This window comes from Sinocyclocheilus anshuiensis, unplaced genomic scaffold, assembly GCF_001515605.1.
Source record: "Sinocyclocheilus anshuiensis isolate Anshui unplaced genomic scaffold, SAMN03320099.WGS_v1.1 scaffold1733, whole genome shotgun sequence".
In the NCBI taxonomy this organism is placed as follows: domain Eukaryota; kingdom Metazoa; phylum Chordata; class Actinopteri; order Cypriniformes; family Cyprinidae; genus Sinocyclocheilus; species Sinocyclocheilus anshuiensis.
In genome coordinates this window covers 155,853-172,265 of record NW_015540961.1, presented here as the reverse complement: position 1 = coordinate 172,265, position 16,413 = coordinate 155,853, and the positions used below count along the sequence as shown (strand labels likewise).

At 34.4% G+C, this 16,413-nt stretch overlaps 1 protein-coding gene across 1 annotated transcript; it reads right to left on the bottom strand.

Annotated features, from left to right (window-relative positions):
* Window positions 1-342: 342 nt before the first annotated feature.
* Window positions 343-13,924, bottom strand: LOC107690038 (opsin-5-like). Its single transcript, XM_016488267.1, has 7 exons — window positions 13,534-13,924; window positions 10,757-10,908; window positions 6,943-7,062; window positions 3,256-3,426; window positions 2,352-2,686; window positions 2,026-2,270; window positions 343-976 (listed from the first exon to the last, which is right to left on the bottom strand). The coding sequence occupies exons 2-7, from the start codon at window positions 10,875-10,877 to the stop codon at window positions 913-915; spliced, it is 1,056 nt and encodes a 351-aa protein (XP_016343753.1). The 5' UTR covers window positions 10,878-10,908; window positions 13,534-13,924; the 3' UTR covers window positions 343-912.
* Between the last annotated feature and the right edge of the window lie 2,489 nt (window positions 13,925-16,413).

The window sequence follows — 16,413 nt, the reverse complement described above, 5'->3', positions numbered from 1 at the left end:
CTGACATAAGCTGGTCTCGGTTATTTAAAAAAAGATTTTGTAAACGCAGCTTGCTACAGTATTACCTGTTAGAACTTCCATTAGTTGTCCAACTTCCACAGAACATCTACAATATTTATGGAAAACGTTTGACCTCACTAGTACCTGTAAACAACTTATCTTTACCAACTGTTCACTTTCTTCTTTTAACCTTAGAGGCTTTCTGCAGGTTGATAACATGCAAAAAGGTTACTATATAAAAAGAATGTTAAAATTAGTTAAATGTTTAAAAATAAAATGAAGAAAACATACAAATTCTTAAGACCATGGACTGAATATTTGGGGGACACCTTTCTATGTAAAATTTCTGATGTAAGTATATATAATCATTGCACATGTCCTGAAACTATCATGCTACGTCTGTTATAATAATGTAAACAAAATTCAATAGTCTCAATCAGTGCATCAGTGCACATTTAATTTGATAAATAATAATAATAACATTATGCACTCATGTTGTGTATACTGTATATAGCTATATCTATATATTGTTGTTTATCTGTGACCATGCTGTTGTATAGATATGTGTGTGTGACTGGTTTCAATAAGATACAATAAACTGAACACAGACTTGTTGAAAAGCGATGTCACTTTAGACTTCAAGCAGATGATTTAAACATTGTGGTTCTGAGAATGCTGGAATAGAATACACACAAATAAAACAAAATATATAAAAATACATCATATTTACCACTTAATTCTTTTATACACACACAGATCAACTTAAGAGATGTGTTTGCAGAGTATGTGAAGTTGACGGCAGTAGGACACAACAGCAAAGTTAGGCGGGTGTGAACTGTTGATGTCTAAATTGCACAATAACAAATTGCCCAGTGTCCTATCACAGGCCCATTGTGAGTTCCTGTCATTTCCTCATATCTCAATTGGAACTTCATTGGCTGGTCTCTGTTTCTGGGAGGCAGAGATGGAGTAGAACCTGGGAAAAACAAGACAGCTGCATTCAATAGTCTTCCGTCAATCAGTTGTTTTTGTTACGTTCAGCCTAATCAAGTCATACTAGACTTTATGTCAGAAATCTTTCCAATAAGCGTTTTTAAAATGAGGTAACACTATTTTGTGTCCTTGTTAGCGCAGAATGACAATGAACATGCAAATGCATCACATTCTTGCTGCATACCAACAAATCTATAAAGACAGATGTTTTTGCATTCAGAATTTCCATTGTTTTAAGAGCTCTGCAAAACCAAATTTGTAAAACTACTACTATATCGAAATATCAGCATTAAAAAAAAAAAAGATTTAATAAGAATACGTGGTCACTTTTGCATGGCATAAATGGAAAATAATACACTGTGTATCACAAAATCTACCAGCAAAGGCTAACAGGGCCAGGCTAACCAGCTAAAACTTGATGCATGCATCTCGACACAGGTAACTGTTTTTAAATTACTTAAAGATAGTGTCTTAACACAACACTAATGGAACAAGACAGACAGCAAGATGCGGCACAGCAGCAAAAATCATCCACCCACAGTGGGATATATGCATTTGCATATTGCGCTTGATTCATGATGATTATAGTGCAGAGGAATAATTCATGAACATTTATATACATGTACACAAGTATATCATGTTCTAAGTAAAAGTATTTTAAAGGAATAGTTTGCCCCCCAAAAAATGAAAAATTACCCTCAGGTAAGATGGAGAAATTGGTGGAAATTGGAGAGATTTAGCATTACATCAAAATGAGAGTGCAAACAGCTGATAAAAACATTACAATAATCCACAAGTAATTTTGACGGCACCCATTCATTGCAGAGGATCTAATGGTGAGCAATTGATGTAATTATACATTTCTCTAAATCTGTTCAAATGAGGAAACCAATCTACATCTTGGATGGCCTGAGGGTGAGTACATTTTCAGCAAATTTGGGGTAAATATTCCTTTAAGGATGTACATATATAAAAATGTGACCAGAAGCCAGTTCATCCCTCATTCCTCTAGAATTTGAACGTTGCACATACCTTGATGTCTTGTAGTGTTTCTTTTTACTCCAAGCTTGACAGCAGGATGATTTTGCACTGTTCTTCTTACAGTCAATAACATGATATATGATTGGATTGTACATAGCAGAGGACTTGGCCAGCAAAGTTGGCACAACAGAGACTGGGATAGGCACTGAATCAGGCTCTCCAAAAGCAGACACCACTGATACCACAGCATAAGGGATCCAAGCTATTAAAAACCCTGTGCAGATCAACATCGCCACCTGGAGGATGCAAATGGAACCATATAAAAAAATGACATGGCATTTCCACATAGCATTTTATGATTATTAAAACACGCAAACCTTTGTCAACTTCATCTCCAGGATGTGGTTGTTCTTGTTCCGTGTGTCGAAATGAGAGACTTCTTTGGCTGAGGATTTCACCTTGAAGATAATCATGACATAGGAGAAGACAATGATGCAGGTGGGGAAGATGAGGCAGAAGAAGAGCATGCACATAACAAAGCTCTGGCCAGACACCGAGGCCTGGGCCAGCCACCAGTCCAGTGTGCAGGAGGTGCCAAACGGCTCAGGTGCGTAGTTGCCCCAGCCCACCACTGGCATGGTGGCCCAGAAGGCAGCATAGATCCATGTAAAAACCACAGAGAGAAAGGCATGACGCCTTTTGAACCACGCACCTGATGGCAGAGTAAAATGATGTTAATAAAGCTAGCTAGACAGCTAAAACAATAGATAGAACGACAAATTGCTAGAAATACAGAATGACAGATAGACAGACAGATAGAAAAATAAATAAACAGATAGAAATACAGAACAATAGACAGAAATACAGAACGACAGAAATACAAATAGATATGACAGACTAACAGAATAAATATAACAACAGACAGACTGACAGATACAACAGTAAAGAATGACAGGTAGGCAGATAGAAATATAGATTAACAGATTACAGAACGACAGAGCGAACGACAGACAGATCGAATAGATATAACAAACACTGACAGACAGATATAACTACAGACAAATAGAAACACAGAACGACAGACCGAAAGACATATACAGTAGAACAAAAGATAGAATAACAGACAAATAGAACGCCTGACAGACACATCAATAGATATGATGACAGATAGAACAATTGATAGAATGACCGACAGATATAGAATGATAGATAGAATGACAGTTAGACAGACAGACAGAATAAACAGAATCACAGACAGACAGATAGGCTAATTTTAATTACCATATTTTAAATGACAGATCTTCAAGTAGCGGTCTAAGCTGACAATCGTCATAGTAATGAGACTTCCGCATCCGAAGAAAAAGCCGGCCCAGCCGTAGTAGCGGCAGCCCTGCCAGCCAAACAGCCAGCGATGGGAAAAACTAGACACTATGAAGAATGGCTTTCCAGTGACTGACAAAACATACAAAAAGAACTTGATGTTAAACAAGCCATAAAAAGTTTCATAAGCAAATATCACTGAAAAAAAGAATACTTTTGTTTTACAGCAAGCTCTCAGAGGGCAATTTCACACAGAGAAACTGGGAACAACCAAGACCCCCTGAGCAGTATCCATGTTTTGGAGCAATGACATTATAGCTAAACTATGCATAGTATAGCTATACTAGCAAAGAGTCAGCAAATGTGACCCTGGACCACAAAACCAGTCTTAAGTCACTTCCAATAGCCAAAAAAAAAAACTGTATGGGTCAAAATTATCGATTTTTCTTTTATGCCAAAAATCATTAGGATATTAAGTAAAGATCGTGTTCCATTAAGATATTTTGTAAATTTCCTACCTTAAATGTATCAAAACTTAATTTTTGTTTAGCAATATGCATTGCTAAGAACTTCATTACGACAACTTTAAAGGTGATTTTCTCAGTATTTTTATTTTATTTTTTTGCACCCTCAGATTCCAGATATTCAAATAGTTGTATCTCGTCCAAATATTGTAGCGTATTTATGATGTATAAATCTCAATTTCGAGAAATTGACCCTTATGACTGGTTTTGTGGTCCAGGGTCACAAATGACAGATCTTCTGGAGAAAAATGAAAGCCTGCCTTCTAACTGCATATAAGAGAGGAAAGAAGCGCAGTATTTAGGAAGTGCTTTGTAGGATGAAAATATTAACTCTTGTGTTCCTGTTCGATACTCGTAATTAGAGGATGGTGATGGCAGATGTTCAAAAGTTCCCCAAAAAAGGAATTAATACACAGAGCTGACCACGCAGTATAATCAATGTTTATTCATGTTCAATAATCATTCATGTTCACATGTAATTAGTATAATCCAAATAAAATAAGATGAGAGAAAATAAGATAAGATATGTCCTTAAAAATAACATACAAGAGCGCAGCAAACAGCAAACTATAATTCATGATGTTTCTTAAAATTTTGTAAAATGTTAAAAAGATTTCATATCTTTTTTATAATTAATATCTTTGATAACTGTCTATATCTAAAATACCTAAATTTACATTTGTTTGACATATGATGCAGATACTCATTAATACATACAGATTACATACAGTGGGTACGGAAAGTATTCAGACCCCCTTAAATATTTCAGTTTTTCTTTTTTAATAAATCTGCAAAAATGTCAACGATTCTGTGTTTTTCTGTCAATATGGGGTGCTGTGTGTACATTAATGAGGAAAAAAAATTAACTTAAATGATTTTAGCAAATGGCTGCAATATAACAAAGAGTGAAAAATTTAAGGGGGTCTGAATACTTTCCGTACCCACTGTATATGTGGACAAAAAATGTGGGAGACTAGCCAGAGGTGGAAAGCACACGATGACCTGAAGTCTGCGTAAATGTGACGCACTAGAGTAGTCTGCCATGTGCATGACTCCTGGGAAACAAAAGCCTTATTATTTTTTACTTATAATCATATCTGATAAAATTTCTCGTCCCTCATACTCAAGCTATAGCTGACAAGCACAACTTTTCGATGTAATTTACTTTCTCCCATCCCAACTAATATACAAAGGCAGCTATAAGTAAGCCCTTTGTAAATTGATTCTCTCAAAAAACATTATTACTCAGTTTGTTTTGATCAAACCAATGCTGTGATTTTGGGGCAGGACTGTCGACTGACCAGTTGCAGGTGGAGAGAAACGTATTTGAAAACAGTCCTTATTTTTGGCAGTGGCTCAGAAAAGGACACTCCCCACCTTTAATTTAATTGGAATGAACTTTATGAGCTACACAGGAGGTAGTTTGTTCTGCAAATCTTAGAAAGTAAGTGTTTAAGGATGATGGCGACTACACAGATTATGCAGATTATTACAATAACAGTACATGAACAATCATGTACTAACACCTAAATTAAATATTCATTAAATATGAACTAATGAGTTAAGGCATGTACTAATCAAGAACTAACAGTCATATGAATTCATGTGTGTAACAAACATATACTAACATGTCGTCAAGGGGGACATTAATCACACATGAATTCACACTTGTGCTATAATTAAAGCTGATTAGCTTAGCTTGATTAGTACATGCCTTAATCATCATTACTTCATGTAATATTTAATTTAGGCATTAGTACATGATTGTTCATGTACTGTTATTGTAAAGTGTTACCAAAAAAGGATCTATTTAAATGAAAATTGAGCTGTAAGCAGCATGTAATACTTTAAGAAATGCTGGATTTATTATCAGGGGTCACTGCTCCCCTGAGGAAGCGACACTAAATATCCACTAGGTGGGGCTAGAGTACAAGCATGAATACAAATTTGTTGAAGGAGAGGAAATCTTTGTTATGAAGAAGGAACAAAGGCCAGCACATTGGAATCAGTGGTTCCTTTTTACTGGGGTACAAGCCCCAATGAAATACCTCTGTGCCCCATTAAAAATGTACTGATAAATTTGTCAAACAATGGAGATTATATTATACCAATTTAAGAAGAATAATTTTCCCTGACAATATTTCAGCAATCATGTCGTGTGTTTTCTATTAGCTGTGTAGCATTCCAAATTTGTGAACGAAACATAAAACTAACATAGTTTTTATTTTTTCTTGTTATATGAAGGTCACATTAAACTCTTGGAAACTTTACATCATGCCGCCATCATCTTTCTAAATGTATGTTAAATATAGATATGACTGTTTTGATTCTTACTGTATAATATTAATAGCTATCATAAAATACGAATTGTTGTTTTAAAAATAAATTATGATCTAAACAAAGAGTAATGAAAAATTATATACTGTTGGTATTTAATCAGTGACTTTAACACAAATTGTAATGCATGTACTTTATATCCACAGTTGTTGTGAAACATGCTTTAAGAGCATTTTCTACAAGTCCTTATTCACAACAAGTGCTTATAGTATACAGAATAAATATCTACAGTAGACTTTATAGCAAAAAGTGCAAAAACACACTGAGAGAGATGTGTTCATGACATGTAATGTAGTATTTTAGTGACTAAACACTAAAATAAGAAAAAGATGACCAGAGTAAGCTGAAGGAAAAGAGAGTCAATCAAGGCATATTTGATCTTTTGTTCACTTTTGTAACCTTGTGGCTTAAAATTCTGAGTATGATTTATACAGGTGCATCAATTCAATATCAGCAAATAAATCAGTGGAGGACAGTGACAAGTATCATAAAAGAGGCACTGAATAACCTTAGCTGATTTATTGCCATGCTGTCAACTCAGAACATAGTGCCCAAAGCCCAATACAAGCTATACAAACTATACACAGAAAGATTTATATGTATCTTCAACATACACACAAAGACAGAAAATCCTATAAACAACAAAGAGATCCTCTCAGTTATCTAATACATCATTTCACGTCTATTTCACTTTATAAATATGAATTCATTGTTGAAAAGCACATCTGACAGATGAAAACAATATTTCAGCAGCATGACATCAAGTCAGTCAAACGCACAGTCTCACCTGACATGCCAAAGTCGAACACAGCTAGATTCAGCATCATGAACTCTGGTGGCTTTAGCTTGCTCTTCCGTTTGATGGTCATATATATGACATAACCATTTCCAATGGCTGACAAGATACCTGTAAAAACATAAGACAAACTGTAATACTGCATGTTTTCTTACAAAGATGTTACTGCACACACAATACATAATATCTGGTGGGTAATAATAAATTATTACCTTTTTAAATAGTGAACACAACTAGATATGATGTGCAGATTGATGCTGCTTTTAAAATGACTGAAAAAAAGTCTTGGACCTTAACAGTCTTATTTAAAAAGCCTTTTTTATTCTTTCCATTATATTGAGTCATTTGTATCAGTTTGTGTCACAGGTGTTTGCGAGTTGTGTATTTGTTGAAATACAATGACTGCATATTAAGACTCCTGTTGTACCAGTTATTTTTAGAGAAGTAATAAGAGTTGAAGGTTACAGGTTATCCCGTTTCCTAGTGAAAGGGCAAAAAAAGGTCACTAAGACAAAAGAACAAAGTGATAATTAGTCTTTTCTGGTTACAGCCACATACATTCAAATGCAACAATGTTCCCAGTCATGTTATTCCTCTTTTCTCTCTTTTTGACCTGGATTACCACATATGTGCCTGCTAAAATTTATTTGTCTGAAAAGAGCTTTCAAAAATTAAATAAAACATCTATTACTCAAAATCTTATGTTCAATCCATAATGTCCAAGGCCCCTTTTTGAAAATCAGATTTCCAATGCAAAGGTCATTGTGAGTGCCACATACAGTAATTTCACATCTTGTCCTTTTGTGTCAGCTGACTGATGCAACATTTCAGAGAAGATGGTTTATTTCATGTGACTATTCAATGAATTCTTTCACTTTCCTGTAGTCTGCTCATATGATCATGAATCAATGTGCATGGATCACGCACATTAACATCACTAACAGATACATTTTATGCTCTTAAATGGACAGTCCATCCATAAATGAAAATACTATCATGTTGTCCAAAAGTTATACCTACCAAATGACCTAAACTGAACCCTGTTCATCACTGGCATTTGTCGATCTGTATGTGTTACTGAGAGTAAATGTCTATTGCAACACCTTCTGACTGATCCCGTGATTCAAACAGAGGAGAACAGACTGTGAAATACAACAAGGAAGAACTATTGATTCAGACTTTTCACTGAATCACACACATCTTTCAGGTCAAAAGACAATTTCCATTACATGGAAATCTCGGCAAAGGAAACTATCTGAATAATAAAAAAAAGCGATGCAACGTCCTTCAAAGAATAGTTTTAATACCATGGTTGCTGATGGAGGACTGGACTTGATGTTTTGCTGAACAAAAAAAGGATTATCAAATTACACACAAAAAACAGACATGCATTGGCAAAACATTATCAAATAAAGCTTTTCAAAAATGTATTGCAGAAAAGACAGACATGCATTGGCAAAACATCTGAATTATTTTTAACAACTATGCAGAGTGGACATAGCAATCATCCTCTTGGAGAGGTCATGTCAGTTAGAAATGATTTAAAACTGCCCTAGTGAAAAATAAATATACTAAAATCTATCTGAAATACATATATTTTATGCTAAGTATACTATACTTAAATTTACAAATTTATGTACTTAACAAAAATACCCTGCATTTTTTTTAGTATACTAAACTGGTATACTTAAAGTTTCCTAAATTGCAACAACTAATTTTGTACTTAATGCACTTTAATTGTGCAGAAGTAGTGCTGAAGTCCAACTAAAGATATACTGAAGTATATTTGATTGTACTAAAGTAGAACTATTGCAAGTATACTTCAGGTATACACTTGAAATTTCTTGCATTTAAAGACCGATAATATTCAAACATCATACAATCCTCATCAATAGTGACATTAAAACACATTTTAGGCTTAATATTAAGAAAAGTGCATTGTGCACAAGTTGTTCTCCAAATAACGTTGAAGTATAATTTTTATATCAGTAAGTCTTGAGCGATATGTCAGTAAATATGTTAAGGGAAAGTTACAAGTCAAGTTTTGGTTCTTTCTTAAGAATTCAGAAAGTGTTTAGCTTTAACCTTCTGCACCTTTTAGCCTCTCTTTAATATTTCATTTAAACGGATAACTTTTTCAATTCAGAAGGAATTAAATACATGTTGGCAAATAGGCATTCATAACACCAAGTGTCAGTACAGTAACTGAAAAAGCTCTATAATGTGCTTATATATTTTATATGTACACAGACTACTATTGTTAGACAATACAAACATCGTAAAATGAAATCCATCAATTCATAAATAAATCATGGATCTTGCAGAATCTTTTCTCTTTTGCCAGAACACATGGCAATGGTGCACACATATTTATTAAAAACAAACTCATTAAATCCATATTCAGTTTAGTTACAGTTCTAGGGTGGGCTTTATTCATAATGAACCATCAGGGTTTGGACCCATTGTTTTAAAGATTATGTCAATGTGTCTACTCCCAAGACTGTTCATTAGCATGTAGGCCCTACCAACCAATATCCTCCTGACTACCAGGAAAAAACAGTTTTGTGAATTTAGTATTTTGTCATGTCATTACATTGTTTAGAGCATAAGAAAAAATGTGAAAATAACATTTTTGAAAAATGATATTTTATTCATATGTTATGCCATATCCTCTGTAGAAGACATCGGGACTTTAAAAAGTCCTGTTTTTTAATAAATAAAAAGACATGAATAGACATGAAAAGGCAAAAACAGTGGGATGTTTGTTTTAATCACAAATCAATTTTCATTTCTCAACTACGTTATGAAAGATATTTTTAAAAAACATTTTTCTTTATGCAAAATGTGTGTAAAATGGCCATAAACAAATTTTGTATATAATGGAAATGTATCTATAAACTGTATCTAATTTGCATATTAATGTGTTTTTGGGGCAACATAGAATGAACAAATAAGTGCAATAATGGGAGTAATAATTAGCAAGATTTTCATAATAATATCTAATATTGAATAGGAATATTGATACATAATTTTTTCTCTATTCATTTGTTGTGTCTCCCAAAATGTGTAATAAACATGCTTTAAGTCCTGGTGTCCTCTACAGTGGACGACGTCCTGTTTCATAACAGAAGGTCATATTTTGATTTGAAACCCCATAACATTTTCCTGAGATGTTGATTTATGACAAACAATTTGAAAATTAGTCAGATTTAAATTATAATTGCAAAATATTATCATATTTCCATTAGGGTGTTACATTTGATCACTAAATGAATGTCAGCCATTTTTAAAGACCAAGGAGAGGGAGTGGTCATGTAACGTCTCAGAGAAATCACTCAAACACAATGTCCTCTACAGAGGACAAAACTCCGTAGCTGGTAGTCAGGAGGATATGACGTTAAGTGGTTCTTATGAAAGGCTGTTATATGTTCAGGCAAGATTACGTAACACAATAACTGATTGCAAAACCCCATTCTCTGACATCACTGAGAGTCAGTAAGATATCTGGTGCTTTTATCATGTCATTGTTGGTAACTATTTTATAATGAAAATTTCAGTACATTAAATTCACTACAAAATTCACTACAAATACTTGTTTAAAGACATTTTACCAGACAAACTTCTTAAAATCAACAAGAAATAAGTACAATCATACCCACTAAAACTCCAGACATTCTGCTGTAACCTAAATTAAATATCTGAATTCAAATTATTATTATTAAATAATTATTTCTGATCTTATCCATGACAATTCACATGCTGCTTATAAAGAACTTTCACATGAACAACCAACTTGTACACTTACCGATGATAAGGATGTAGAACGCAGCCACTATGTCTGCCTCCTTGGACAGCTTGGAAGCAAAGGGATCTCCTCGAAGAAGATAATGTGGGACGTAGCCCAAAGGGATGGTCTCATTCTCCATTAGTGCCTTACTGAGGAGTGTGATTACTTTCCTGCAGAATAAAATGAAAAAATTCTAAATAAAAAACGAAAACAAAATTTAAACATCTTTGAACTCAGTTTGAGACATAAGCTGGATGGGAGCCATATCCAACAGCTTTACAATTCAAAAACCTCCTGGCAATCTTCTGAGGCTCCAGATTAAGCCCTACAAACCCTGTCATCTCTTATCGGCTACTGTATGAAGACACTCCATATCCATAATCAATACATACTGAGTCCTTGAGTGCATTCCCAGGAAAAATGTTCATGTGTAAGGAGCATTAAGATACAAACTAAACATATATCACTGCCCCTCACAAAAAGGATCCATTCGAGACAGTGGTCAATAATGGCATGGGAATAAGACAAGAGTCAGACCTCCTGAGTCCTGACCATGTAATTTCTCAGCAGTTCCTTTCAGCAGTAGAGCAATTTCCAAGGTTTATGACAGGTCCTCTAATGATGTGCAATTTAGCGCTATATCGGACAAATCTCGCTATCATAGATGAGTTCTACATACATTTACAGAGATATTACTGGCAATACTGTAATTGATGCTTGTCCAAATGATTACCATTCGCGACTTAGAGAAACCTTCTCTTTCCATTTGGTCAGTCCTTTCAAGACATTTAATTAGACATAGTTCTGGAATAAACATGATGTGATTTTGTGTGTGTGATTTTTGCACCTATATCCATCTGTCCTGTTTATACCTTTCCAATGTCGATCACAGTATATCACATAAGGTTGCTAATTATTGTAACAGCAGGGGTTTTCTTTACACACATTCATTCATTTGCCAATTCCATTGGTAATTATAAAACATCATGCAGTTGCATCGAATTAAATTATCAAAATGAATTATATCACAGAACAGAAAAGTAATACTGCAGAAATCTGGGTCCTCAAGCGATACCAGATAAAACACTTTTCTAGATTGCACAGGTTGACCACAAATGAGGTTGCTGTTAATCAGTAAATGTATTTACTTATTTATTTAGACTACTAAACTGCCTATAGCCTGCTTAAGGACAGTCCTTGAGAATTGTTGAATTTAAGTATTTATTTTGTTTAACATTTTAAAAAAGTATATTAATTTGGGGAATAGACCAATTTAGTTAGTTTTAGTCCAAAGACAAAAGAACATGTAGAAAAACTGCTACATCTGGATTTTTATACAACGCTGTGTTTTTGTAAAGATGGCAATGTGTCTTCTTCCCACCAGGCATTTTAGGAGAATAGCAGAACAGATTACTAGTGCAATAGACATACTTCACAATAATTGCTTCCCATTGCAGTAAAGTTACATTTGATTTTGTAGCCATGTTACATTTTTGTTTTGTGAATCCAGTATTTGCCTCCACAATATAGACTGTTTTTCAAAAAGGGTGAGGCCATGTCAAAAGAATGCTATTACTTGGCAGTGGCAAAGAACACCTGTCAAACACCTCAAAACAAACCTGTATACAGCCGACGACAATCATTTATCTAAAACCAATTGAAACTAGAGCTAAACTGGACACAGTATTGAGTTTCCTATCACCACTGTTAGTCACTTTAAAGCTTCTAGCGGATTTATGGAGAAAAAAAACAGTAGGCTTAACTTAATGAGCATTCACTACACTCTCTGGTGACACACAGCTTTCGCAATCATCTCCCAGGAGATCAGAGGTGATGCTGCATCCATGTTTTAGTTAAAGCCCCTGCCGCTGCAAACTCGTGTTGGGAAATGTGTGAGGTTACTAAACTGTGAATCCCCTCCCCAAAATAAGTTTTCTAAATAATGAAATCTCATAAAATATACTTTAAGTTCTAAGAGATGATCACTTGATGCATGCAATAATCATTTCAAAGCTGTCACATGACAAGTCCGTTTTTGAGTTACATAAAAAAAGATTCTGATGTGAAATGACGAACCTCTTAGAACTAACACGAGACATGTGACTTGCTATAAATGCAGTGAAGAATAACTGCTCTTTTGTTGGAGGAATCAGAGTGGGTTGCTATTAAAGCGCACATCTGTCTGATTTAATGGTTTGGATGGATGTAATGGCTGTATGTTTATTCACTTAATGTTTTATTAAATTCTGTTCAAATAAACGTACAGAACCACAAGTTATTACAAACATAGAAGTCGATTTCTGTATTGTATTAAACATGATCAATTCCCGAACAATTATTAATATCATATCTGACTGCTGAACTTTGTGCAACATCAGCAGATGATGCTAAATCTTGCACTTAGGCTACTTCTGGTAGGCTATGTGTTGACTTTAAACAACTTATTTTCATATGGCAATGTTATTCTCCGCCAATGATTGTGCAATAACAAACTGTCTGTATCTGTCAGCTGTAATGATGTACTGAGCATCTTAAAGCAGAGTATCATTCATTTGAAAATGCAAAGAACAAAAAGACAATATAAAGCAAGACATTGGGACAGTATAAATCATTCAGTCGTTAAAGTTTAAACAACAATCCTATCAAGTTTCAAAGATTCAACATTTGAAACCTTTGTTCATTTTAACAAACGAAAGCACAAAAACAGACGCAACATGTGCAAGCAACACAACAATAACCGCATGGAAAGCGCTCACAATTATGCCACTAATGTTTCCCGGAAAACAAACGCTTACCTTGATATAACTCTTCAACCATCCCGATGGATTTGAGCACTTTTCTCTCGTCTGGAAATGATCCTAAAATTGAGTTGGTAACTTCTCCATAATCGACGTTTTTAAATCACACGCGCTGCGCCGCAGTTGATTCCTTCTGTTATTAAACGCTTCAGCTGAGCGGCTGACGGTCTGGTTACTTCTCTTTCTGATGGTGATAGTGATGATAATCGTTGTTCAGCACGGTCCTTCAGAGCTTAACTAGGAAAAGCAATGAGCGGTAATTAACAAGAAAGTGGAGCTCGTTTTATTACGATGAAGAGTGGTTGGTCAAAGTAAGCGGCGACTAAGAAATCCACTCAGTGGTGTACGGTTTCCTCCACTATTGGCAGTTCACATGTTGCACTGACAGTTCTATTCTTTAAAGCCCCGCCCCCCATGTGATAGATCTGTCAATCATGCAATCATGTGTTTACAGAAGTATATAAATCCTACGGATGCACAGCAATGTATAATACTTTTCAGTGTCCTTATGAATCATAAAATGATCATAATAATTACATTAACATGAATTGCAATAACAATGTGTAAGCAATAACCGCAAAACCATAAAATAATTATTTTGATTTTGAGATTATTTTAGCATTAATTCATTGTGCTATCTCTTACATTTTAAAACTAAAAATTATTTAAAAATGTCAACTTTTTACACGTAATTGAGCGGGTTTTAGCTGCTAGCTAGAAACAGCACAAACCAACATACTAAATATACACATACATTTTTCAACAAAGAACAGCAGCCATATGTGAGCAAATAATAGAAAGTATTGATTACTTTAAATATCTCTGGCTGACAGCATATTCAACAAGTCCTTTTAATGCTAAAGCCTCAAACTAAGCACAAGCTCCACTCTTCACAATGGTAATCTCCAAAACTCCAACCATGGAAACTCGTCTAATTCCCAACACAACAAAACATGTAACACTAACATGTGTCTTTTTTCTCAAAACACATAAAACAACTCTGACCTTTCAATTAAACCAACAAGAGGTCATTTGAATGTAAATTAAACAGTTCTTTTAAGTTTAATCATGGTGAGTCTTTTGTCTGTTATGTCAGGATAAGAGGTAAATGTGCAGTAAATGTCAAATGTGATAGTGAAATTGGTGAGATTTTAGTTTAATTCCATGTTTGGTGGTCCTAAAAAGAACGCATCAATAAAATTTGAATGTAAATTAAACAGTTCTTTTAAGTTTAATCATGGTGAGTCTTTTGTCTGTTATGTCAGGATAAGAGGTAAATAAATGTGCAGTAAATGTCAAATGTGATAGTGAAATTGGTGAGATTTTACTTTCATTCCATGTTTGGTGGTCCTAAAAAGAACGCATCAATAAAATCAGTGTCAACAATTTGGCAGAGGAAAAGTAAGGACATGTATTTCTCTTTCTCTATCAGGCCAACAAAACTCCAGTCACAAATCCAACTATAAAAGAAGTGACAAATATGCCCTTTTTGACATTTGACACTTCTATATACGAACAGTATAAAAATTCCTCAAAAACCTTCTCATTTTGTGTTACATGGAAGAAAGTAAGTTCTACAGATTTGAAACGACATGAGGGTGAGTAAATGACAACAGTGGCTGAATTTTCATTTTTAAAACATTCACTGTCACAGGAATTTCATGTCCATCCAATTGCTGAAGAAACGGAAACTACAATTGGTTGCACACTATGATGCATATTTCTGCATATACCCAAGGGATGCAGGTCACAGATGCTGTCTCTCTGTTATTTACGCAAGCATTGGTCATTTGCCGTGTTTCCTATTTTAGTTAGAATTAGCACAAATTCACACAACCTTTGCTCCTTCTCTTTGTTCAGCCAAAAATGATCTGAGAGCCAAACATTTTTCTCCCTCAAGATTAACAGAAATTTTAAATTTATATTCCATGCACAATGCTTCAGTTTCAAGTGTTAGAAAAGGACTAAAATGTTTCAAAAATGTTTCTATATCTCAGAGGGGAACATCTCATCCTACTGGAATATCCAATTTATTCACACCTCTCATGCACTTTCATACTCTTAAAAGCATGAGCCTGGAAAGAAGGTTTACCTAAATGAGATTTATATTTTATAAATTACAAAATATGAATATAAATGTATATTATTAGTATTAGTATTTTTATTTGCCTACTGAGAGCCATAAACCCATGAAAAAAAGGTTAGAAGAATGCCATAATCTATGAAAAAAAAAATCTGTTAATACAAGCAATGTATAATTTCATATAGGATTATGGTAATAATGCCCTTACATACATTTATGTAAATTGATTCAGTTGCTGTAGATTGAGATGATTTCTAGTGCTTTGTTGGGCACATGTGCTTCAGATCAAAAATAATCAGACTAGAGTGTTTGTGGCATTGTCTCACTTACATGCATATAAATTACAGCAATGTATGTCATATATTGTATGTTAATTTGCATTATATTTGGCTGAAGGATTTATAAGGGAACCAGTATTACATGACAAGAGCGATGAGAAGGAAATAATGAAGAGGGAGAAGATTAGAAAGACAGGATGCATGCATACACACATGCATGCATGATCAGAGAAAGATGTTGATACTCCCCTCTTCAAAGGACTGACAATCAGATGACTGATGGTTTTCATGATCTAGATGAAAATTCCTTGTCGCAGTTGGAATGCAAAAAACAAAACAAAAAAACAGATAATTTCCTTTAATCAGTGGGGCCAAATTCAACTTCAGAGAAATAACCTTCATTCTGTAGCATGTAAGGTCACAATATTATGTCACAATATGAAGAGGATGAGTAGATAATTAACTTTTAACCTGCATGGAGATTTACAGCTTTTCATAATCACTTTGGCTCAATTC

Coding starts and splice junctions, on each gene's coding strand:
- LOC107690038 (XM_016488267.1), bottom strand. CDS start 10,877: ATGGAGAATGAGACCATCCCTTTGGGCTACGTCCCACATTATCTTCTT. Junction 7,063..10,756: donor GTTCTACATCCTTATCATCG/GTAAGTGTACAA, acceptor ATGTTTTTACAG/GTATCTTGTCAGCCATTGGA. Junction 2,687..3,255: donor GATCTGTCATTTAAAATATG/GTAATTAAAATT, acceptor CTCTGCCATCAG/GTGCGTGGTTCAAAAGGCGT.